This window comes from Pyxicephalus adspersus, chromosome 1, assembly GCF_032062135.1.
Source record: "Pyxicephalus adspersus chromosome 1, UCB_Pads_2.0, whole genome shotgun sequence".
Lineage (NCBI taxonomy): Eukaryota > Metazoa > Chordata > Amphibia > Anura > Pyxicephalidae > Pyxicephalus > Pyxicephalus adspersus.
Window position 1 is genome coordinate 143,369,380 of NC_092858.1, and position 26,396 is coordinate 143,395,775.

At 38.8% G+C, this 26,396-nt stretch overlaps 1 protein-coding gene across 2 annotated transcripts in view; it reads right to left on the reverse strand.

The window, feature by feature from the left end:
- Positions 1 to 16,545: 16,545 nt before the first annotated feature.
- The window catches only part of METTL16 (methyltransferase 16, RNA N6-adenosine), a 41,135-nt gene continuing 31,284 nt past the window's right edge, over positions 16,546 to 26,396 (reverse strand). For both annotated transcript variants that reach the window (XM_072429842.1, XM_072429835.1), the window contains exons 9-10: positions 23,345 to 23,518; positions 16,546 to 19,326 (exon numbers count right to left, since the gene is read on the reverse strand). In XM_072429842.1, coding sequence (XP_072285943.1) covers positions 18,721 to 19,326; positions 23,345 to 23,518 — 780 coding nt within the window. In that variant the 3' untranslated portion in view covers positions 16,546 to 18,720. The remainder of the gene's footprint in view (positions 19,327 to 23,344; positions 23,519 to 26,396) is intronic.

Here is a 26,396-nt window from a genome sequence, read left to right on the forward strand (position 1 = left end):
ACTTCTGGAGCAAGCTGTGCTTTGATAAGCAAAAAAAAAAAACTGCAGTTTTTCTAGGTCATTAAAGAGTTACAAGAGGCTGCAGAAAGAGCTTAGTCTTTAAGATCACACATAACCTCTGCCTTGTTTAGCAAAAGATTTCTTCTCCAAGTCATGCAAACTGCCCCACCCCCCCATCAAGCTTCTGTCCTGCACAGGAGCGAGCAGGGAAGCGCCATTCGTATCTAGGAGTTGTCTGTCCATATGTCAGATGTCCTTAACCTGGGGACTAACAGTATATAAAAGGTGGCTAAACCCTTATAAAATGTAAAAAACGGTTTTTAGCCCTCAGCCTCCTGGGATACAAACGTTGCGTATCCCAGGAAGCTGTGGGCAAAAAATTGTCGATCAGACACATGTGCAGTGAAATGGGCACTTTTTTGTTTTACATTTTCTGGAAGACATGTCACTCGATCGCACTCCTGTGCAACATGAGATTAGGTGATGTGAGCCCAAAGCCGGAAAGACAAAGATGGCCGCATCCATTAATATTATTTTTATTTTTATTAAACAGCACCATCACATTACGCAGCGTTGTACAATAAATTGGGGTTGCAATTGACAAGACACAAACAGTGACACAGAAGGAGGGGAAGACCCTGCTCCAAAGGGCTTACAATCAAAGAGGTGGGGGAAGTATCACCCCATTGTCCTGTCTGCACCAGAAAAAAAAAGAAGAAGACAGAATGGGGTGAGTCCTGCTAGACTCTGGAGGGCTCAAGAGCTTTTCACCAGATTACAAGGGCCACCAGATTAGCTGGCAATGGCCTACTGTTGTCACCATCAGGAAATCTACCTTGAGAAATACAATTCAACCATACTTAGAGTATAAGCAATGAAGATGGGTAGGGACTGTGCAACAAATGAAAATGTGGGAAAAAAACATAATATGTTTTCATTTTAGCATACATGCCCTACAATTGGAGTTTTAAGGATGTGATTAGTTTCCATTGCTCGTGCCACCACACACTACTTTTTTCAGTCTTGCACACTGGAGGTATACCCCTGCTATAGTGTTGTAGTCAACATAATTTCCCTGATCAAAAAAATGGTTTTCCTGTATATATAATAACAAAATGCAGCAAAAGTCCAAGAGGCACTTAGATCTGCCCAGACCTTGTGGTGCATTATTGTACCTGTATGAGGGTCCATTTAAAGCATGTGTATTGTGACCTTCTATTTTAAATCATTCAATACACACCACAATGCAAATATAAGTTACTACACATTTACAGCATGCATTGCAATCAAAGTTAAATTACGTGACTGCAAATTTACAGGTTGACATGCATATCTGTTAATTCAATTGTAAAAAAAAGTCCCCAGTTTTTTTTTGTCCAATTACTTTCTGTCTTTGTAACAATGGTCACCAGTTCATATAAGAGAATTTATCCCCCCACCAAGGGGGGAAAAGAAAGACTTTTTATTTGAAGTATTACCAGGGGGTTTACAGTCTAAGCCTACCTGCATTATATACTGCACCCATATGCCTCACTTTGTGCACCCCAAAAGTTTTTTGTGTCAATACTTTGCTACAGACACACTGCCAGGATCTGCAGTAATCCCTCTATTGTGAATATTCCTTCCATTCGAGCAGTATTTTGTACTTAAATAATTAAAACCCCAAATTACAGCCTACAATCCAGATAGCTTTACCCCTAAGAAGCAATATACCACCTAAACCAAGGCTCTTCCAAGTACCCCCATAACCTACCTGCCCCAGGTAGGATTGGTGCATTGACACTTCCTGGCCTGAGCCTGCTCCACAAGCACAAAGCAGTGCTATAGGTTTTCCTGCCCCTTCTTCTGTTACTGCTGATCCCCTGTGCTGTGTTTCCACCACCCTCCTTTTCCAGCCCTGCTCATACAGATGTGCAGATGAATGGAAGCACCACGGTAGTCCAGGAAGTGATGTCATTTTCTGAATGCTAAAAGCTTGCATGGTGCAGCATCTTAGTAAATGCAATTGTTGCTGCCAACAAAGGCCCTGTCAACACATAGCAGGTGAATGTTTTTGTGGCGTATCAGCTGAGCTCATTGGGCATTTTATGGCCTCCTGAAGGGCCGGTCTAAACCTGTTGGATATAAAACAAATTGTTTCAAGTCTCTTCATAAATCTGCAAATGTGTCACTGGTACCCAAAAACCTTAAGCACCCTGATCAGCCTATTTTCCTAATAGCATTTCAGGCTGGAAAGCTTCTTCCCACTTTCCTATTTCCATGAAAGGCCCCCCTACCAGAATGATCGGTAAGTAGTCAAGCACATCGTTTGGACACCTGTACATGGCGCCTTTAGGTACCTATCCTACAGTGCCCTCTGCAAGCATATCTAGGACCTGGCCTGTCTGTAGTGGGTGCCTGGACCAAAACTACACTGATATACAAATAGTTTGGCAGATAAACCAATTATATGTGTAGTGATTGTGTTTTTAGCTACCGTATACCACATAGGGTTCAGTTTTAACATGCTGAATGAGATCAACACGTATGGCTCCAAGGAAGACTGTTCCTTCCGCAAACCGGGATGGGTCTGAGTGGAACCCTGTCTGTAAAGGTCAAATACACATCTGTGATTCTGTGTGAACTAATTTGAATAGATCACAATTGTGCGAGTTGTATGAAGACAAGTCCGTGTGTTTTTGATATTGCTTCTGCTTTATATTTCACACGTGGTAATGATTAAATATACCAATACAAGTGTTTTTCTTATAATATTTATTTGGTGCAAAAATACCCAATGATCCTAACAGAAGTCCAGATCTGTCCCGCATTCTGGGCACTCTGCAGTATAATCAGCCCTAGAGTTCTCTTTGCATTATAGAACTTCCCCTCCTTATGTTAATAGGATTGGGGGAAGATGTGTTCTGTAGTACTAGCACTTTCCTAGAGTAATCTTGTGCTACAGGAAGATACACCAGAAAAAAGGAAAGCTAAAAAATAACCAAATCTTAGGGCTTGTGAGCTGCATTATTTAAACTTTGTAACCCTTAGGTAGAGATGCACTTTAAAGTGAGTCACAGAACTAATCTCAGGGACACAAATGGCAATGAAAAGACTTTTTATTGCTATCTGTGTCCCTGCTGGGAAGATTTGTCCTGTGACTATTTTACCTTTACTGAAGGATAAAAAGAATTTAACATCTTAGGTTGTCACTCAAGGAGTTTCAGGAATATCTTCCAATGGGGGACACTCATTCCACTGAAATTGGGATATCTACAGCACAGCAAATAAAGGAATATTTGAACACACGTCAAAAATACCAATTCATAGGGGGTTCATCTATTCTCTGATCTGTCCCAAAGAAAAAGAAACTGTTTTAGATACAAATAAATGATCGTCAGCTGATGCAAGAATGGTCGGAAATACATTTTAACACTGTGATCTATATATTTTTAGAATTATATATTTTATCAGAATATTAAAATGAAGCCGCTGGAAGAATCTTAGCAAAGCTTCCTGATGAAACCACTGCTTCAGTATATTGAACGTTCTTCAGTACTGTCACATGGTGCATATAATATGTTCCACATTTCATTGTGAAGGGACCACGGCGCTCACTAAACATTACGATAATTATACAGTTTATTTTACATTCCAACCCCCCACTGGTTACATTTGGCTGTCTGACCCTGCACATAGGGATATTTAGTGGATGCAACAAACCAACCAAACAGAAGGTGGCCATAAATGAAGAAAAGATGGAAATTGTTTAATTAGTTGGTGGAAAAGTTTGGTCAACTCTTTTATCATCCAGATTTATGCATTTCAAAATTTTACAGCCATGTAAATACCAAGGAATTCTCCTCAAGGGCCAAGGATCCTATGGCAAGAGTGTTATACAAAGTTATAGTTTACATTCTCAAATAATGAACAAAGCTCTTTTTTTCTTTATTTGCACAGGAGGCCCCTAATGGCCTCCACAAAGAATAGGGGATGGGTACTGTTAGTTCTTGTTCCCCACCCTTTTATACTGATGCACTGTAGAGAGGGGCTGACACAGATTTCCAATCATGCGATATTTAATTAATGAGTCTTACCAGTCTATGTTATAATATGTTATGATAAATAAATTATAGTTATTAATGTCAAGATATATTTTAGATGTATGATGCTTAGAGACACCATGGGGACACCATAACACTTATTTACTGCACATACCTCATCACCAAATATGTTTGCTCTTATTTTAGCAAACAATCCAACACCATTGTGGGCGCTTACTATTGGGGACACCCCAGCACCATTGTGTGGTCCTACTACTAGAGACACCCCAGCACTATTTATTGGTGTTCTTACTACTGGAAATCTACAGAACCATTGTGCGCTCCTATTATTATTATTGATAAACAGTATTATATAGCACCAACATATTATGTAGCACTGTACATTAAATAGGGGTTGCAAATGACAGACAGATACAGACAGTGACAAAGGAAGAGAGGACCCTGCCCCGAAGAGCTTGCAATCTAAGAGGTGGGGAAGCAGCATATATTTTGTATGTCCATTTACCTTTCCACCTAGTAATATTAGTCAGGGAATCTATAAATCAGTGTGTGTATGTCACCCAAGCCATGAATAGGCCCCATAGACACAGGTGGGGGTGCTTTGCTTGTGTACTGTGGAACTACAAATCTCAGCAAGTTTCCTGGCCCATGCAGGCAGCACTTCTGAGCCTACCAAATCTATAAACATTTATACTTCTCCTGTAAAGGATGTGAGATGTGAGAATTGACTTCCCTTCACTTCTTTAGCACAGTAAAAACATGGAAGCTCCCTCATTAGTGTAGTGAGAACTCTCCCAGGTCACTGTATCACGTCCCTCCGGCAGTGAAGGGGTTACAGGGTGTGTCCCTGTCCTGTGATCGGTGTGTTGTCCCCATGCTGGGCAGGGGAGGTTCCCGGCTACGTTTCACAATCATCAGACCTGCAAAGGGGGGGGGAACAACGTGGAGGGGGAGGAGCCCAGCCTGGGGATTACACAAACGCGTGATAGAAGGCGTGGTCTCCTCGGGAATTAGGGCGGGAGAGTAAGTGAATGTGGGCGGTGTTTATATGGAGATGGGCGAGGTCTGGGAAGGACCATCCTGACTGACTGCACGAGACGTTGCTTAAAGGGACTCCCCGCCCTGCTCCGGGCTGCCATTGTTTGTCAGGTCAGTGTGCTCTCCTAGTAAAAGCCATACAAATATCTATTTATACCTATCATTCACTATGCTCTCCACACTGAACCTAATACGTGTTGCTGGTAAAATTTAAACACAACACTGCTTATAAAATAATAAAGCTGATGCTCCTGAGAAGCAAGGTTACTGCTCATAATTTCCTGGTTCACATAGAAGTAACATAATAATAAAACTATTCAACTTGTACCCCAATAAAACCGTCCTTCCCTCCTGTGCTGCTCAGTGCAATGCAGGCCGGGTCAGGGGGGCTGTGCATTGCTGTGCTGAAACCCAAATGTGGTCCCATGGCTGGAAGAACTAAAATCCAATGGATGACGGGCAGGCAGGGATAAGGGAATGCAGGAAATGCAGGAATGCTTGTACAGTAAGCAGCAGGTACATGTGAGGCAGCAATGCAGGCACTTATTTCACTGCTACCACCAGTGCAGGGGTATTGGTGCAGTACTGGTGGCCAATCCCCCCGGACATGTCGACTGTTATTCGGCCCTCCCCTCAGGCACGTTGTCTTGGCGTCACCTTTGATTCTGCCCTCTCCTTCACCCCCATATTCAGAACATTTCCAGGTCCTGTTACTTTTACCTGCGCAACATTTTCAAAATCCACCCCTACCTGTCCCCAGAGACCACCAAACTCCTTGTACACGCTCCTATCATATCCCGTTTGGACTACTGTAACATCCTCCGCTTTGGTATTCCACTAACCCGACTCTTTCCTCTACAATCTATTATGAATGCTGCAGCCAGACTCATCCATCCTTCCCTCCGCTCCTCTTCTGCTGCATCTCTTTGCAGAACTCTTCATTGGCTTCCATTTCATCTTAGAATCAAATTCAAGCTCCTGTGCTTTGCCTTCAAATCCCTCCACAGTTCTTGTCCCACTTACATTTCTAACCTGAAAAATACTCCCCTAGCCATTCCTCTAATGACCTACTACTGATTTCCTTCCTCATAACCTCATCACATGCATGGCTCCAAGACTTTTCTAGAGCTGCCCCAACTCTCTGGAATGGTCTTCCTCGTCCCATTCGGCTAGCTTACTTTCTGCTCATTTAAAAGAGCACTCAAAACCCATTTTTTCAAACTTGCCTACCCTGGCCATCCTCTTCTGTATCTTAATCCCCCTATCAATCAAATTCTGTCCATATTTCCACGCAAAAAGCATTACATTTTTTTGCATGGAAATTTATTTTACATTGTAGGCCTATGATTCTTAGGCATAACCCACCGAAATATGTCCAATATTTAATACACTTACTATTAAACTTTAAATAAAAAAAAACACAAAAACCCATTATAAAAAAATAGTGAAACGTAATATACAGTACAGTAGCATGTATTATATATATATTATAAAGATTTCTTTGTATTGGACTCAATATAGTTATTTTGCGTTGAATCCAATACAAAATTGTTTGAATTTCCCGCCACGCCTCTCACTCGGGATTACCGCTTTTTGCATGGGATAACTGCTTGGGGGTTAAACCCTCACTACTTCGCTCCATTCCATATCTTCCCTCTTATTGTGGTACACTTCCCCCACCTCCTAGATTGTAAGCTTTTCAGGGCAGGGTCCTCTCCTCCTCCTATGTCTGTATCTGTCTGTTATTTGCAACCCCTATTTAATGTACAGCTTTGCGTAGTATGTTGGAACTATAAATCCCATTGTGTGCTACTTCCCCCACCACTTACATTCTAAGCTCCTTGGAGCAGGGTCCTGTCTTCCCTCCTATATCTTTATCTGTCTGTCATTTGCAACCCCTATTTAATGTACAGCGCTGCATAATGTGTTGGCGCTATATCAACTTTGTTTATAATCATAACATCGTGTAATACTTCTCCAAATTCTTCTAATGTGTTTTACTATTCATCTGGGCAAGTCCCTTCTGGTCATAGTAAGGCTCATGAATCTGGAAAAGATCCCAGCGTGCAATAAATGTAAAGAAACATCTATTATAAAGAAACAATAAAATAAGTAGTGCAGGCAAAGTAAAAAGTTTACTTTTAATTTAGAAAACAGCAGCTCAAACTTCCCTTCACTCCCCTGTAACTGCATTTATCATTAGGAGTAAGGAGAAAAATCCCTGTGTAAGCTCCAAATATTAGATACGGTCTGAATGCCCATCAACTACCGTATTGTCAAGCACCAATGTTGTCCCAGGGAAGTCAGTGAGTCACATGATCTGCTATCCATAGATATATCAAGTGTGAACAAGAAGTGTCTGTAGGGATAGCAATTTAAGCAACTTATTGCTTTAACCTGTATGGGAATTACACATGATGAGATTTACTCAGAGTTCTGTTTAAACCATTGATGATAAATACAATTCATCTTCAATGTATCTAGATCAGTGTTTCTCAACCAGGGTTCCATAGAAGCCTAGGGTTCCTCCAGAAGTTGCTAGGGGTTTTATAGATACCAGTGATCTTTTTGGTTATCTGTAAGGGTGACATTCTACCCAATGACCAGCAATGTAAGAGGCATTCCTCCTAATGACCACCACACTATGTACTGTGAATTGTGGATATGGTAATTATAGCGGGGGTCCCTGAAGACCTGAAAGTTGTTTTAAGGGTTCCTGAATAATATAAAGGTTGAGAAACACTGATCTACAGAAATAAAATATTTGTTAAATCCAGTTAGGAATGATTATACCAGGCAAAGACTAAAGGCAGCCACAGACACATTCTGCCAGTTGTTCTCTGGGGAAACCAGTGATCAGCTAAAATGGATTCTTTTCAGCTCATTTCTTTTGTTTTCCCAATATAAAGCCAGGGCAGTAAATGTCCAGCTGCACATTCAATCAATACAGGTTTCAGTCAGTACCTTTCCCATCTGCACAGTCGTGTAGTAAAAGATATACATAGCAAGGCAAAGAAATAAAAAAGGCAGCAGATGTTGAAGGACCAAATGATGATGGGATTGTGGAAATACTGTCCTAAAAACGAAAGAAAAACAAAATGAAGAACTAACTGATAATGGGAGACATGAAATGAAGACAGTGGTGCTTCAGGGGCTTATTATTTCCATCCAACTATGATTAACATCTTTTATTCATGCCACAACTGATATCCCACCATCTGCATCCCCAGCAACTTTTTTTCCTATCCCATCAAGTAATGGAATCATAGCTTTACCAGCCACTAGTTACGCCAGATGTTTGCAGCCATTAACAAATCTGCCACCTAAGTAAAATCTCTTGCAGTGATATTGCTTACGATGTATAAGACAAACAGGTATAACGTCCTTCCTGAGTACAAAAAGGTACAAATCACAGAGTTAAAGACATTATTTTATATAATATTAATATTATTATTATTATTATTATTATTATTAATAATAATAAACTATATTGATAAAGTGCAAATATGTTACACAGTGCTGTACATAAGGGATGCAAATGACGGACAGATACAAAGACACAGGCGGAGGGGAGGACAATGCCTACAAAGCTTACAATTTAAGAGGTATTGACAGCAGAATATGAAAAAATGGTCTCCATAAATCCCACAAGCAAGTTTTTCTAAATGCATATATGAAATATCTAAGAATGATTATTACTCCAACTGCTATTGCATATGTCCTACTATCTAAATATTATGACATAATATAACCTAGACAATAGGGGTGGGTGAGGCTGATTGAAACCAGAAAGGTAGGATCTCTATAAGTATGCTGTTCTTTGCCAAATGCTGCCGTTGGTTGCTTGGTATGCACTCACACTTTACTACAGTGTTTCCCAACCAGGGTTCCTCCAGAGGTTGCTAGGGGTTTCTTGAGCAATGAGCAATCTGTGGCTTCCAGGTCAGTTTAGGAAACCCCCAATTATATTTTTGGCTAACTACAAAGGTGGCACCCTTCACCAACCCTTTTTATGTGTGTTTTTTATAAAGTTTAGGTCCGTGGAGCAAAATATGAACAAGGGCCCAAATCATTTTTCAAAAGAAGACATCTGACAGCACTGAACAACCCTTTAGTTGTTAATTTTAGCAATCTTCTTTTTAATATTTTTGCTAAAAATTTAAAAATATAGCGATTATATTTGCACCCCAAAACTCCCTATCAGCATAGACTCCCCAGTGCCCAAAGTTATCGGCATCAAGCTGCTGTCCTTACATGTGAGGCTTTAATACTATAATAAATGTGGTGTTTGCCTGGATGTGTGGTGTGACGTAGCTTTGTAAATCTTTTTTAAGTGCAATGAACTTTTACCATTAGCAATTCAAAAACAAATATTGATATAAACTGATCTATTGGGTTACAGCATTTTGCATATCAAAATATCGATATCAATAGTATTTTTTATTGGGTTTTTCCAAAGAAACAGAAACATAACAAATCATAAGAACAGAATGGAAAAAAGTGACAACAAATCAAATGAGATTAACAGGAAGAACAGGGAAATTTAAGGTAAAACAATGTGCAAACATAACAACTAGAGCATTACCCTTAAAAAAATAGTATAATGACCCTCACAAGTCTTGCACTTGCTTGAATAACATACAAACACAAATGCTATCCATCAGAAAACATTGGCGTCGAAGAACATCATATTTTAACACATGGTGTAAGTCAATGACCTAAAAAGTATTAAAGGTATTGGGTAGGCAAGACATGGTAGCTACCATTTATCCCCCACTACAGGTTTCCTTTAAAAGAAAACTATTATTTAAAGCTTCATCATGCCCATAGTGTAGCCAACATAGCTTTACCTTTCTTACCTTTAGTATCATTTCAGAGAGCTTTATAGTGCGGCCCTGTCTGGTGTCAAACATCCTGTGGGTCCTATGGTTGGGGGCAATAGCCATATAGATGGCCACCATCCTTATGGAGTATTTCTCTTCTTACAATCATAGCAGCGATACCCATCTTGTACATAGTGTTTCCTAAATTCCTTGGCACTCCGTGTTAATGTTTCACTGCTTTGTCTAAAAGCTGCACAGAGCTTAAAGCCAAAATCCAGGCATAGCCTAGAGTTTACTGCAAAGGACTGCATGCCTCAACTACACTTAAGATTTGGAACACTAGTTAATATAAAATCAGGCCCCTGGTTAACTGCTGCATCCGAAATCAGTGTTTTGCAAATAGGATATCTGCCAACAAAATGTTTAAACTCAGGCTTACAAGCCATTTAAATCTTGATTATAGTTAAGCACTAATTAAGGCAAGGGGGGAGGGGGGAGTCATGATACAACACTGGGATTGATCACATAATTATAATAAATGCACTGCAATATTTTAGCAAGATCAGCAAGTACTATGCTGTAGTCTTTCTCAAAGTAGACTGGGTGGGGGGTCTATAAAAGAGAAAACATATTCTAAAATTCTTTTTGGGAATGGTGCTTAGAGTATAACTGTCAGGATTTCCCTGTTATGTACCTAATCAGCCTTCTTTCTAATTCACTAATTCCTTTTAATAAAGCCACCTGTTCTATGCTAACAAAATGTTAAACTCATATGAGTCTCATCCTGCACTCCAGCCTGACACCATCACATTTATTCATTGTGTTATTGCAGGAGAGAGAGGTGTCATGTAGGAAGGATGAACAAAAATAGACTTCATAGATCAGATTCTTTTGAAAGATTCAGCTTCGAAAAAAGTCATTCTGGCATACAAAAAGTGAAAATGAAAATGCTATTGTGGTGTCATGGTGGCTCTGAGGCTGGTACCAGGTTTGAATCTTGGCCCAGACATTATCTGCAGAGTTTATATCCGTATATATACAATGGTAGGGGGTTTAGATTGTAATCTGTTCAGTGGGGAGTGGCATAAGCTGTAAATTGCAGTATATATATGTTGGAGCTATTTAAATACATAATATCTGTATCAAACTAATAAATACATTATTTCATGCACTTTTAGAATATCCATGAGACACCAGTTTTACAAAGCATCCTAAAGTGGAGTCTGAACATTAGACGTCTAAAGCCAACAAAGTGTAAAGTACATCACTGCTTCTTAAAGCGGGACTAAACCCTGGGGATAGTTACCTGTCTATGTTCTGTTGTGGGCGCTGCCATCTTCTTCCTTCTTCTCTTTCCCATTCTGATTTTGAATTGGCAAGTATTGCTGGCAATCAACGCATGCACTGCTCCGCAAATTTCGACTAATGAGCGACGATCAGGCAGGTAAGAATACTTATTGCAGAAGGAACATTTCCCTTTCTACAATATAGACCTACCTAATGCTAAATGTTTCCACATTAAATGTACCCCTTCTTGCCATTAGCCAGTATTAGAGACCTATGGAACTATAACTAATTTGAAATATAAACAATTTCAGCCACATTTGTTTGCAGGAGCTATATGTCATGCCGAGGTGCCTTTCTAGTGTACGGGGTCTGATTGGAGTATAGAAAAGCTTTGGATAAAGTGGTAATAGGTTCAACCCGCAGTCACTGTCTATGTCCCTGCTGGTGAGATTCATATTCACTCTGTCGTTTTTACCATTGTCACAGACACAAAAAAACTGAGGAAATACAAAATGTTTCTAGTTGTCTAGTTAGGGTAATCATCCAACTGGGGCACAAGTTTCATTGACAAATGTCAGTAATAACAATAATGCTCACTTTGGGAAGAATGCCTCAAATTTACTGTTGTGTCTCCATCACAGGAAGGGAATTAATTTTTAGCAGTACAGATTCAGAAACAGTTAACCTGATAAGGGTTACAAATTATAAAAAAGGAAGGTAAAAGCACAGGAAAATCAAGTAAAAGTTGAACCTTTTGATGTCTACCCAACAACAGGGAAATGACTTTTTTGAGTTTTTAGGGTTGAAATGAATGATCTGGTGTTCCCAATCACTTCCTCATTATATCATGGAGGGCCATCCTTACGTCAGCAGAACCCCTGTAAATGACGGAAAGAGGCTTTCCAGTATAGCAGCCTGTCATCTGAGAGTTCAATATCTGACTTGCAATCAGAGGGTGGAATAGATCTGAATCCCGATCGGAACTACCCAGCCATCACTTCTCAGATCCTTATTGCTAGACACGTTAAAAGCCTAACTAAACAAAAGCAAAGCAATAAAAAATGATAAGTAAATACAGCAATGTATAGAAGCAAAGTAGGCATAATATCTGTTTTTATGGGATCAATGTGCATGCACACTGCATTACAATTTTGTCTCATTTTTAAATTCAGCCAGTGGAAAGTCATTAAGATGCCACCTTGTAACACCCAAAGAACAAGAGATGCCAGACTACATTTGGAGAAATAAAGTTTTTAGCATTCCCTGGGTTCTCATTGACAGGAGGATTACATTGCTCCCAGCACATAGAACGATAAGTATAATATCTTCTTCCTCTTTTAGGCCTGTTTTTAAACATTATTTCACCGATTTTACCAAGGGGCTATTTAAAAAGCTGACCTTGCATAGGTGGCACATATTTTACTTTAAACAAAAAATATAAAAAAATCGCATGATCAGATTTTTGTATGACATATTGGTGTCCTGTGCCCATTCTCTTCACCAGGACCTGATTGTCATCAGTTAAACCTCTCTGAATATTAATGTTTTTCTTTTCCAAGTCCAATAAATTCTCCTTTTCATTCGCTGGCTGTTTTTGATGCCTCCCGTCTTGGAAAGGAGAGGGCAGATGTAACCTATTCTACAGATGTACATATTTAGGGAATGAGGTTGGAGATCAGATGGGAGCTCGGCTTCAGGCTGAGGATCTGTGACGCATACAGCAAAGTAGGAAAAAGCTTTGTGAGTCACACCTCACTGAAATCAGTGCTGCTGGTACTCCTGTTCTTTTTCCTATACACACAGGGTCTACAGATTTTTGGAGGACTGAATTGTTTTAGAGTGCCAACAGAAATCCTTTTCCTGTGAAGATCGCACAATCCATTTCCAGTGTCCATTGGAGCAGGAGTCAGGATATATCTCCAGTGGCACTACCTTTTGTACCTACATATTTATAATCTTCTAAAATTTTATTTAAAGCAGAAATCGTTCAAAAGCTGAAGACAGTATTACCATATAACTACATTGTTATATGTTATTGACCGGGGGGGGGTTAGGCTATGTTCACAATGGCTGAGGTTGCAGTGCGCTTATTGCTTCCTCATGGCAGGAAATTCAGCCTCTGGGGAAAAACTACAGGTAGCATCTCCCAGCTCCATAGAGAGCTGTATTTGTATCTCACTGCCATCAGCTGTCAAATGTGCAGACGCTGGTTCTTCAAGTACCAGCACTGTAATGTGAGCAACTGAGTGGGTAGTAAGGTGCCAGCTGCAGGGAGCCACGCCGAATTGCTCAATCCTGAAGTAGGTATGGACTTGCCCTTCACCTGCATATAATGTCAGGTAAAGCCTAATGAAACCCAAAACTGAACAAGTCTAATCCTTGCAATCATGTTGATTAGCATAAATTATAAGTATTACTTTTGAAACTGTACCTATCTAGCCATGACCTCTAGTGCATTTTATCTGCCAGTTAACAGGTTATAACCATCTAAATCCTGCCTTCTTATATAGACACATTTTTACTGTAATGCAGGGATGCAGAGAAATGTAGTATGACATCTATTGTTCACCATTCTTTTAGTGTCACATGATCACATCTGTTAGACTCTCCCACTGTATGAATTCAGAGATGATAGCAAAATGCAGTGTGCAAGCACATTTCCTCATAAGTCAAGTACTCTCTGCACCACATCTTCTGAACTCTGTTTGTATTTAACCTGTTTATATGTCAGCCTCGTTCCTACTAGAATCAGCCATGTTAAATTTTGGGTTTAGTTAAGCTTCAAAGCAACATATATATGTATAACTTTGTTATCTTGAGTAATTAAAAAAATTATTCCAGGCCCACAGTACAAATGTTTAATTGCTCTGCATAAGGGTGTACATGTAATGAATACAGAGCTGGATTCATTTGTGTCTTTTATACCTAAGTATATTCCTATTATGGGACTGTGATGTCAATCATTTCTTTGACAAATTAAAAGCCTGATGGGAATCATTGTATAGTACAGGATTGTCTATAAAGAGAGCCATCACGCACTGGCATCAGACTGACTTTGCCAGTACATATATATTCCACTTACTAAAAGATCTTTCTGTAAAGATACAGAGTGTTTATGGAAGAGAAGGGCCCATTCATACCACACCAAATGCTTTAACTTTGGCTTGCTGTACTATTCACTGTGAAACTTCAGAATGTTTGCAGCACAATGCGTTGGGGTCTATTTATAAAGCTGTCATACAATGAGATGCGTTTAATTTTAAATGGGCTGTTCATTGCAGTGGACTGTAGAAGAAGGCAACTTGGTATTAAAATGACCAAAAAATAGCAATCTATCACAAATGCAACTATTCTCTAAAGAAAAAGCAAATTATATACAAACCTGATGTCATTTTATCATTTGACTGATGGGTCACTTTTATGTCTGTGAGCACTTTATTCAGGAATCCTCCAAAAGGTATAGCTTTTCCAATGACAACTGTCAGAGGAAATTTACCTACTTGGAGAAATTTTCCCTCTATTCCTGTTGTGTGTTTGGGGACAGCACATGTATGAGAGTCTCCTCATTTGTTATAGAGACAGAAGTTTTGATTATTCCCCAGCTTAAGACATACTTTAACATGCATGTCACACTAATGATCTGCTGGTAAGGCAGCTCACCCTTGGCACTTCTCCCTGGTCACTCCTTTTCTAGTAATGGGGATCTTGCAGCATTCAGGACAGGAAAGCAGCGACATCGATAGGGAAGGTAGTAGCTTAATATCAGTGATTCTGCTGCTGGAAAGGTGTCGCCAATGTTGGAATGGCCCAAGTATTATGTCAGTTAGACTGATCATTCCATAATTGCACAACATGTTGTGTTCTAGTATTTAGAGACACATTTAATCATCACATTCTTGGACTATATTCAGATTGGGTTAGGACATCATGTTCATCAGTGATTGTAAAAATTATCAGCCACTAGCTACACCCCATTTTTTTTCTTTTACCTGAAATATGTCAATTTACATGGAAAATGGATACAACTTTCAAACACATTCTCATGTTAAGAAATGTGAGCTGTATGAGACGTAAAGTCCACAACACAGATCCAGTGCTCCAGCCATGTTCCATCTGCTGGTACTCCTGTTCTTTTTCCTATACACACAGGGTCTACAGATTTTTGGAGGACTGAATTGTTTTAGAGTGCCAACAGAAATCCTTTTCCTGTGAAGATCGCACAATCCATTTCCAGTGTCCATTGGAGCAGGAGTCAGGATATATCTCCAGTGGCACTACCTTTTGTACCTACATATTTATAATCTTCTAAAATTTTATTTAAAGCAGAAATCTGTCATATGCCCCCACACTTATTTTTCTATTTCATCTGGAAGGGGGCAAAGCTAGGAACTTCTCAGCACCCCTTTGTATGTAGAATGTTTTTTTTGCTGAGGAAGCAGCCATAACTACAAAACACGTAACCAATATGAGCTGAATAAGAAAGTTATCCAATCTTCCATTGTCTATATTGCCATATATAATGTAAACAGTGAAAACATCTGATGTAAAACTATATTTGAGGAACTGTAAATTCTATTTTATTATATATTGGTTGTATAATACTAATACAACATTTTTTATTGTTGATGATTAAAGCCTATTTTTAATATAGGAAGGATGTTTAATGCGCCAAACTAAAAACCTCAGAGAAATAAACATCACTGGAGTCTCTGCCTTAGATATTAAAATATTCTGTAGTAATCAAGAGTTAAATGATGGCAGACACTACAAAAACACTGAAACTTTGACTTAATATGAAGTACTTGGTACACTGTGACCTCTTCTGTTTCCTAAACAGACCTATTTTTTATGTTTTTTGATGTGGTATGCAATAAATTATAAATGTTATATTTAATTGTGGTGTGTATTATATATATATATATATATATATATATATATATATATACACACACCAATTCTTTGGTGCCAATTGAATGAATATTTGTAGAAGTGTATACCCCAATTAATAGAATCATGATGCCATCTCTGTATGTTGATATGTTGGCTGTGGAATAAAATCAAGTATACTCTATGTATAAGTCAATAATATTTTTTTTTGGCTTCCTTCTTCAGTTCTAAATGTGATTTAGATCAATACATTTATCATTGGAATATTAGTCAATGCTGACCCTATGTCTATCTGTGAGCTACAGTTCCATACATTGCCTTATTTTATTATTGTACGTGTTTTTTTATTGTTCATTATTTGGACTTTGCACAATCTGTTCATTCTGTGTATTTGATCTTTTTATGGCTTTGTTAGTTGCCATTAAAAATAGATACACTTAAAAAATAAGATGTAACACAATTACAAATGCTTTGGTAATGTCATGTTTATTTTTGTTGCCACTCATGTTATTAAAAATGCTGATTACATGTTTACTGATATTCATATGAAAGTTTCCTTATTTAACAGCAATATAAAAACTCCATTCGTTTAACAGACCTAGAACAACCATATAGGTCTCCGGTATTATAAGGGGCCTGGTTGTTTAGGTATATATTGGCTCAGATGTTTGGAAGGTAATTCTCTCATTTCCACAAACTTCTTTGTATCAAAAAATTTGACTTTTTACACGCTCAAACCACCTTGGCCTGTTGCTCCTGATGGTAAATCGACCCTTCTATATTGTAATACCATCACAGAACACACATTTATTAGTTAGCTATGCTAAGTCTTTTATTAAAATAAGACAAAGATGATAAAAAAAAAGAAAAAACGAAGAAACTAAAGAACATTATGTAGTCCCAGAGACGTATGTGGAAATACAAAGATGACATGAACCAATTGAAACACAGACAAAATGTCAAGTGTGAATACTGTTTCAATCATAATTAGCTAAAAAGCTTTTCATAATTGACTATTGGCAATGCTGATGCCCCAATGAATACCTAAACATTTCTAAAACTTAAAAAATGAAAAATGACCATAAAATATATTGTAACATGTTCTCCAATGCATCACTCAGTATCCCAGCAGTCAATTGCTGACCGAGAGTTGTTACATAGAGGTTGGTGAAGTGTGCACAGCTCTCTGTATAAGAGATCTTTTATCAGGAAGTTTACACAGTAATCTAGGAGGTATATCTCTATGTATCATATTGGGACAGGTAAGTATATGCTGAATTGGTTCACCACACAAAATGGATCATATTAGTATACTTAGCATATGCAAAGCTGAAGTGGCTGATGACATTTTAAAGAATAGTTCTGAACAGAAGAAGTAACAGAAGAAGTAGTGCATATGACCTGACATAGCATTTCTGCCATTCAAGATACAGCTGTCAATACAATGTTACAAAGCAAACAGCCAAGACATCTTTTATCCAGACCATTGTAAGAGATCAGACCTCTGTTTTTGGAATATTGGGCCATGAAAATCTGTTGTGTTATTACTTTTAGGAGGTCTTTGGACAACCCCTTCAAATTATTTGCAGAATGCTCAGACTTTGGAATTTTTTTAGGAGAACCTCCACTGCCCTTCTATTTTACCAGACAGAATATAAAGATAAACCTGACAACATAAACCGGTTAAGTGCAATTATGTAGATGACATGAACAAATGATTTTATTGTTCATATTCAAACCTGAAATATGAATTCTATCACAACACACAGCAATGTACCCTTTATCTATGTGTTGTATGTTTTGGTAAGATTTATTGTGATGGGCATCTCAATGCAATATACATAAGAGGCAATGCCCAACACAAAGTAGATCATCAGTCAATTTTCCTTGAAAGAGATGTATAGATATGTTTAGTATAGTTAGCATAAATCTGCTAGGTATGATATAATTACCTTTTAAATGTGGACTTCTTCATAAAGGTTTGTGTACACCACAGCACGAGCACAGCCAAACTCTGCTGGTAAGCCAACCTGAATAGCAATAACTTGTTTGCTGTGTGAGCTGAACCCTACAGGCAGTGTGTCTGCATAAACTTTACAGATGCTGCAGGAAGTAGCAGGAGGCAATAGTAATCAGCAAGTTTGTGGAGAGGTTTTCCTCAAAAAGTGTAATCAGTGAGTTGTTGTTACCTTTAATGAAATACAATGTTAAACGGAGTATCCGTCCATTATAATCCTAAACCTGGGAAATGCATATATATATAAAAAATAAGAAATATTTCCTTAAAATGAATGATTATCACTTGTACTGGGCATAGGTCTCAATCACAACTCTGGTAACCCCAATACTAATATTTTAAATACTCTATACTCCTGGTGACAATTTTTTTGAACACATTTTTACTGCTTCCATGGGCCTAAATGAGGCAAATCACATAAATATATGAAGTGATGCTTGATTCCTTTGCTAAAATCACATAGCATATGGCAAAAAATGAACTTTGGCCCAGACAAGCCGAAGAACATGGGAAGTGTAATAGTGCTGTGAATGACTCAATGGAATTTAATAACTGCTTTAAAAATGTCACAGATATAGAAAATTTACATTTGCTGCTCTGTCTGGATTGATTATGGGAAAAAAAGCTAGCTGCTTGCAAGTCTACAGAGTTGATTGCGAAGGTAGGTGCAAAGCTGGTTCATTAGGTCCCTGTTTTGTCCCTCTACCCAGTGCATCTCAACCAACACATTGGGAGCCTCTTCTTTCACATTCAGCAAGCATTTGAAAAGGAAAGGAGAACCATTTCCATGCCCTGGCTTTGACCCCTCTCTTGTGACCTGGTTCAGTTCTTCAGTGGAGTCATGATCATCATTTTCGGGATTCTGAAAAGAGGTGTCCCTGGCTTTGTCAGATAATGCCAAGGTCTCTTCCTCCATAGACTCTGGATTGGTATCTTCTGGATGTGTAGTGGGAACTGGCTCTGAGGATGCAGAAGCTGCATTGCTGGTGTCTGGAGTAGATTTAACTTTCTGATTGGGTGCTCCTTGTTCCTCTTGCCGCAAGTCTTCCTTTAGCGCTGGCTTCTCCATTGAACTCATTTGCATGAAATCCTCCTCAGGAGCACGAGGCAACTCTCTAAGCTGTCTCGTTCGGTCCCTTTTCTTTCTGCGGATATGGACCCAGGAGTTCTCAATCGCTGTAAGAAATAGGCTCTCTTCTTCATTCCCACAAGGCACTGGTTTATGCTGAACCTGTCCAATAAACCAAATGATTAAATATCCTAAAATATCATATTGTAACATATCCCCCCCCCCATCCTATTGTATGCTGCTTCCCCACCTCTTAGATTGCAAGCTCTTCTGGGCAGTTCATCTCCTCCTCCTGTGTCACTGTCTGTGTCTGTCATTTGCAACCCCTATTTAATGTACAGCACTGTGTAATATGTTGGTGCAATATAAATACTGTTTATTATTATTATTATTATTATTATTACTAATAATATGTGAAGGTAAAATGCAAAAATGGGGCCATGTTTCTCTGTTTCCTAACATTTTGGGCCCTTAATTCTAAAAGTACTGTAAATACCTAGTGATCCTGTCAGTACCTTACTAGTTTCTTGTCTCAGACGGAGCACACTAGCACAGATGTGGATTATGTCCTTTATTGCTAATGCAAAGCATGCCTGTATTCCTCTACTAAGTTGGTAACATTACAGGCTGACATCTAATGGCAGTCAGTAAGCACAAAGAAAGAGGAAACATGAAGGGGAATTAATTACCCCGCTTACAGAAAAGTCATGGCAGTGGTCAATTTTTTTTTTTTTTGTTGTCCCTCACCGCCCACTCACTGCCCAGCAGAACAGAGGTGAAAGGGGTACTTGGGGTCATTTAACAACTGGATTTAAATACAATTTCAGATTTTTGCCAGTTTTTCCACACCTCATAATGTTTTTAAAAATGAAATGTGTGATAGCTTGGTTGTTCCTTGTTAGCAGACTTCAAAAGGACTTTAATTTGATTCTTTGTCAACCCTTAAATAAGCCGTACGAGGCAGCTAAACTGACAGTCATCAATAAGATATTCTTCCCACAGCTGTGAGAACACAGTGATTGTTGTCTCACCAGGGTTTATTTAGCGAAAGTAGATTTTATAGAATTTGGCACAGCCTCTATTGTTCCTGTATTTAATCCTTTTAGTAAATGTTGTTACTACCTAAAATGCTTGCAGTACAACTTACAGGAAAACAAACGTTCTTGCTCTTATTTGTTCTTTATAAAGTTTATACATTTTTAAACTTTTTCTTTAAATTTTATTTTTTATAAAGATTACAGTTTTTGTTTTGCAAATAAACATTTACTGCATGACAAAAGGGGTTCAGAGTCCAATAGTTTATTGATTCTTAAAAGGAGAGAACAGCAGAAGCTTCCTGGTCAAAATACCAACTAAAGAGAATGCCAAGGCTGCTTGCCTAGAAGCTTGCATTACCTAATGGAAACTGGAGATGGAGCTGCCCAATATGGGTTAAGTCAGGCCTGTGATAAAGTCTATGTACACACCTCAGATGATATTATTCCAATAATCGGCTCAGGGATGATATCGAACGAGAATCTGGCGGGTGTACCACGCTCATTGTCCGTTCTGGCAGATCCACAGACGACAAATGACCATAATGAAAATGAAGGGGATAGAAAGCCCCCCCTCAATAGAGCAGAGGGGCACTGTATGTATAGCGCTCATTAATGCATGGTGCAGTCTTTTGTTGTTGAAAAAGATCAATTATTACACTCATGTACCTAGCCTTAGTCATATGCCCTGTAATCTAAAGCATGAGCTACGAAGTTCTGTATACACGGGCATAACAAGACTATGAAAATATGTGATAACCAGCCAAAAGCTTCTATGCCCCTTAAACTCCCTACCTTAAGAATATTCAGTTTGGCAAATACTCCAATAATGGTAAGTTCTCCAGTAGATCAAGTAAATAATATAATGCAAAATTGGGAGGAAGGCAACAAGCCTCCACTTGATTCAATACAGTCATAGGGGAACTGAAAATACTGAGAATGGATCCAATACCAATATTGTACAGTGAAAAGTTTTAAACACCACTAACACAGTACTGTATTACTGCAAGGGAGGCTGTTAGCAAAGTGTAGTCTAAGTCAGGGGCATTACTTTGGGGAGCACAAAAACATTTCAGATCATCAAAAGAATTCAGCCCAGTAGTCTGTCCTAAGAAATCAGGTGGAAGAACTTTCATTTAATTGTAATTGTTGGCAAACAAATCCCAAGAAGTCGTAATGAGCTACTAAGCCTTCCCCAAAAAGAAGCTGCACCAAGGAAATATCCATAACTTCTATAGGCCACGCCCAAGGAATCATAGGATTATGCTTAACCCTGACACTCAAAAGCAAAAGCTTGAACTGGCAAAATCTTAGCAAGAGCAAGTCCATGTGAAAAGAAAACATTCTCAGGTGAGCACTGGTGGTTCAAGGGCTTTACACTGATCAGTGGGATATGAAACTTCCACAGTCCCAAGTCTTCCAAGAGTCAGAGACACCTTATCACTATAGTGAATGTGATCTGGGTAAAATGTTAGTGATGCCAAGTTGGTGCATCTTCAGTACTCTTGGGCCTATGGTAAACCTCCTAATGCACTAATAATCATATAAGGGTAAATGCGTGCCACAGGATTGTCCAGTTTCTCTACTTGAAAATTGGCAAACCTGTATGCAGAGGAAAGGCCTTTGGAAGACAGAGAAACGTAAGTCCCCTAATTTTAAATCTAATTTTTGGAGGTATGGATGACACACAGGTGTGTGAAGATGGAAACAGGTAGAATAAAGAACCAAGCTGAGTCAATAAAACCATTTGCCTAGTTGTGGCATATTGGATGATGATACTAATGGTCGATGTGATGTCTGGTGTTGCAGTAATAATGCTATGATCTTGCGAATAAAATGTCTTAGAAGAGCAGGTAACAGATCTTCAGTGTAGAGCACCCTGCAAGAAGTGTTGGACTTTTGCTGGAAACAACTGCCAGACAATGGTCCTTAACTGCACACATTCGGGGAGCCACTGACAATAGAGAGAAACGAGGTATAGTACAAACATAGCAGGCAAGGGAAGCCTAGTAAAAGCCTGAAGTTAGAGGTAGAGTAAAGCACACAGACAGCAGAACACACGGTAACAGGTGCACAGGAGTATTTGAAGACAAGGATTATCTGGTACAACAAGGGCAGGACAGGGATTTTTGAAGAAACTTTGAGGATTCTCAGAAGATGCTGGAACTTGGGAAGGCACAGGGTCAGGGTCTGCAGAATGAAGTCAAACTGATTTTCAGACAAGAAGTGTTGGGTCTGAGCACAGATGAATAGCGATGTTGATTGACAAACTGGGCAGTGTCTCAGGGGGTGCTACTATATTGGCAGGTGAAACTGGCTGACAACTATGCCTCCCAACATCTTGAACAAAGCAAGCTGTAAGAAGGTAGGAAAAACCAAATGCTGATAGGACTACAAGTACCAGATTAGCAGCAGCTTTGCTACATGTTGGTAAGATTACAAGTTGCAAATCAGAATCAGCTTTGTGCTGATCTGTGACATAATTAGCAGAACCATCCAAGAAATGAGGCAAGAAGAATTCACAAAACAATCAGAAAACATTGAATTTAAATAAACTACCAAGGACTCTTGTTCTTTGTTAAGAGATTTAACCCCCACATCTCCACAGTCTTAGACAGCAACATAAAACGAGAAGTGGTGTGGGACAGCCAGCTGGAACTGGGATTTAGGGAGAGCCTCTAACTACTCCTCAGCAGAGTCGTCCCTACATGCTGAAACTTTGTAGAAACAAGCCTTTTTACGCCTGGGTCGGGTCGGATGACGTAGGATGAAGAACCAGGAAGAGGAGGAGAAGATGGGGGCACCCGGAGCTCTGGCTCCGGGACGAAGCAGGACCTGATGCAAAAAACCCCCGGATGGATCAGACTACCCTGCAGGATTGAAGGTAAGTGGATTTTTTTTTTTGGCAAGTTTTCAGTTTAGTTCCTCTTCAAATAGCTGGTATTAATAGTTTTTTGCCAGTATCCAATGCTTCTGTAGGTGGCAGCATAACACCAAAGTTATCAGTTTTCTAGGTAATCTCAATAGATGACAGAGAAAGCGTTGTTTATAATTGGAAAACGTTAGAGGAGGAAGCAATAGAAAAAAAGGTGCAGTGGAAGTGGGTCCCATTCATTTCAATGATAAGTATAAACTGAGCTTCTCACCTTCAGATCTGTAAGAATCTTCTTCAAAAAGAATATGACTACTGCCACGTAGCTAGTTGCTGGGTCATGGGAGCCATTTGATTTCTCCTTCAGCATGAGCAATGTTGTCTCTAGCACTGTAAACATCATGGGCTTGCGTGGCTTTTCTAATTTTCTTTTTTTGGAGGGTGGATTCTAGGAACGAAATTCAGAAAAACAAAAACATTTAAACAAACAGGCTTTAATTAATATATCAATCAGATAACAACCTGAAACCCTAAATGAATGTAGGAAGAATTTACTTTTTAACCAAAGTATTGAAGTATGAAAACCTCTAAATATAACAGGATAGTTCCTTGTTGTGAGTGTACAGTTATAAATGGGCCACTGAATGGTGCCAGAGAAAAGCATTTCATTCACATTTGTCGCTCTCTACACCCATTTCTTGCTACACACAACATGCTGTTTAAGCTGCAAAGACATTTCACATATGCATGCAAAGCAGAATAGCAGGCCATAAATGTGTAATCCAACAACAAATGGGAAATATATATTTTGTATTTTTAGAAGCTTTTTCAAAAAGGATGTTATGATCATTTCTTGTGGAAGAGAATTCAATAAATATATATATATTATTTTTCTCTTTTTTATCCTAGCCAGCTTCAAGACATATTTTATCAGAACCGCTAACCAAGATTTAAATATGTACTGTAGACGAGATCTTACTATTGCTATGTAAAAGGGCAAAATGATGCTTTTCTTCATGTGGAGCTTATGGCTCTGTCTATGAAAGGGTTTCTTATGATGTTTAGAAGCTGCAGATCAGAATTGTATGCCATCATTTGATACATATCTATTGTCTATGGGGACATCTAGATCTTTCCAGTTTCACACATCTCCCCCTGACCTATTATACATCCTTGTTGGTAGCCCAAACTGCATAACTTTACATTAGATAAATGTAAAAAGACAAAAAAAGGTTTTTAGTATAGTAAAGGAGAAGCTAAAACCTCTGTTCATTTCTATCTCACTTACAGGCAGTTTGGGTAAATCTCATTTAACGGACCCCCGTATAGCAGTAAAAAGCTAACAGAGATTTTAATCGTTACCTACTTCATTTAAACCCAGAAAAAAAAAAGTTTTGGGCTGGCATACATTTTAACGCATTCTTCCTGTGTGTTTAGCTCATCAAATAACAACTTTGCTAAAGGGTGAAAATATGTATCTTTCTTTCTTAGTGAAGATGCTTCTGGTCATCGATTGTCATTCAAGCTCCTGTGCTTCGCCGAATCCCTCCACAGTTCTTGTCCCACTTACCTTTCCAACCTGGTAGAAAAATACTCCCCCAGCCACATTTTCCTCCAATTACCTACTAATGGCTTCCTCACTCATAACCTCATTACACGCACGGCTACAAGATTTTTCTAGAGCTGCCCCGACTCTCTTGAATGGTCTTTCTCATCCTATTCGGCTTGCTCCTACTTTCTGCTCATTTAACCCCCCTAGCCGAAATCCCGAGTGTGACTCGGTGTGGATTTTCCATGCAAAAAGCGGTAATCCCGAGTCACACTCGGGGCCGCTTAAAACATAAAAAAAAAAAACACCTTATTCCGTTGGCATCCCCCGGCGTCCTGCTGGTCCCGGCAGCTCCTCCGGACATATCTTCTTTCTTCGATCTTCTCCTGGCGTGTGCAGAGACGAACTCCGGTGACGTTGGTGCGGGCAGGAGGAGCGGAAGGAAATAATTTTGTATTAGATTCAACACAAATAGCTTTATTGAGTCCAATACAAGGAAATCTTTATATAATATATATACATAACTATATTATATATATATATATATATATATATTATACAAGCTACTGTACAGTTATTTTACATGTTTACTTTCTTTTTATTTATTTTCACAGATTTTTGTGTTTTTCTATTTAAAGGTTAATATTACATATACCGGTAATAAATATTGGACATATTTCAGTGAGTTAAACCTAAGAATTATAGGCCTACAATGTAAAATAAATTTCCATGCAAAAAAAATGTAATGCTTTTTGCATGGAAATATGGACAGAATTAGAAAGCCAGGGGGTTAAAAGAGCACTCAAAATCCATCTTTTCAAACTAGCTGATCCATCTTCTTCTGTCTCCTAAAACCCTCACCACTTCCCACCACTACAACATATCCCCCCTCCTATTGTGTGATACTTCCCCCACCTCCTAGATTGTAAGCTCTTTGGGGCAGGGTCCTCCCCTCCTCCTGTGTTTGTATCTGTCTGTCATGTTTGTATCTGTCTGTCATTTGCAACCTCTATTTAATGTACAGTGCAATATATGTAGCTGTTTATTATTAATAATAATAATTATTATTATTATCTGTAGGGGAGAATAAGGCAATCTGATCTCCGATTCCATTTTTACAATCTCATGAATAAATACCTAGGATTGTAGATATGTGAACAGAAGAATTTTGATGCTCTTTATCCACCACAGCAAGACTGCTTGGAAAGGATATCATTTGAGGACAATCCTGAATTAAATAGACCCTATGTAAAGCAGCAGTTGTCTGTTAGATTTTTTTCTTTATTGAATAATCATTATCTTACTGATAAAGCAATGACAAAGTTGCTGATAACACAATTATATCTACACATTAAGAAGACACCCTTCTAATACTGTACAGCGATAAAACAAGCAAGAAAAGATGACAAATCAAAAAATAAATGTGTGACTTTTGCGCTTTTCCTTAAGCAGAAAACAGCCTTCAGCATGGAACAGTCAATACTTTGGGTCTGGGTAATCCAGCACACCTGGAATGAACCTGGTCCAGAAATGAAAACATTTGCTAGCAAGAAGCCAGTGACTTCGAAGAAATCCATTGCAGGTTTTGCCAGCTCACCCAGTTTCACTGATGAAAGTGTATCCTCTCCAGACTTAGAGATTTACCAAATCAGGCCTTTTGGGAGAAGTAAGAATTTTACTCAGTTTCTTTATGAGCTATTGTTAGAAAACCATGTTAGTTTACAAAATGTTCATGCTGCTTTTAATTTTACAGGAATGTCCAGGAGGAAATGGGCTC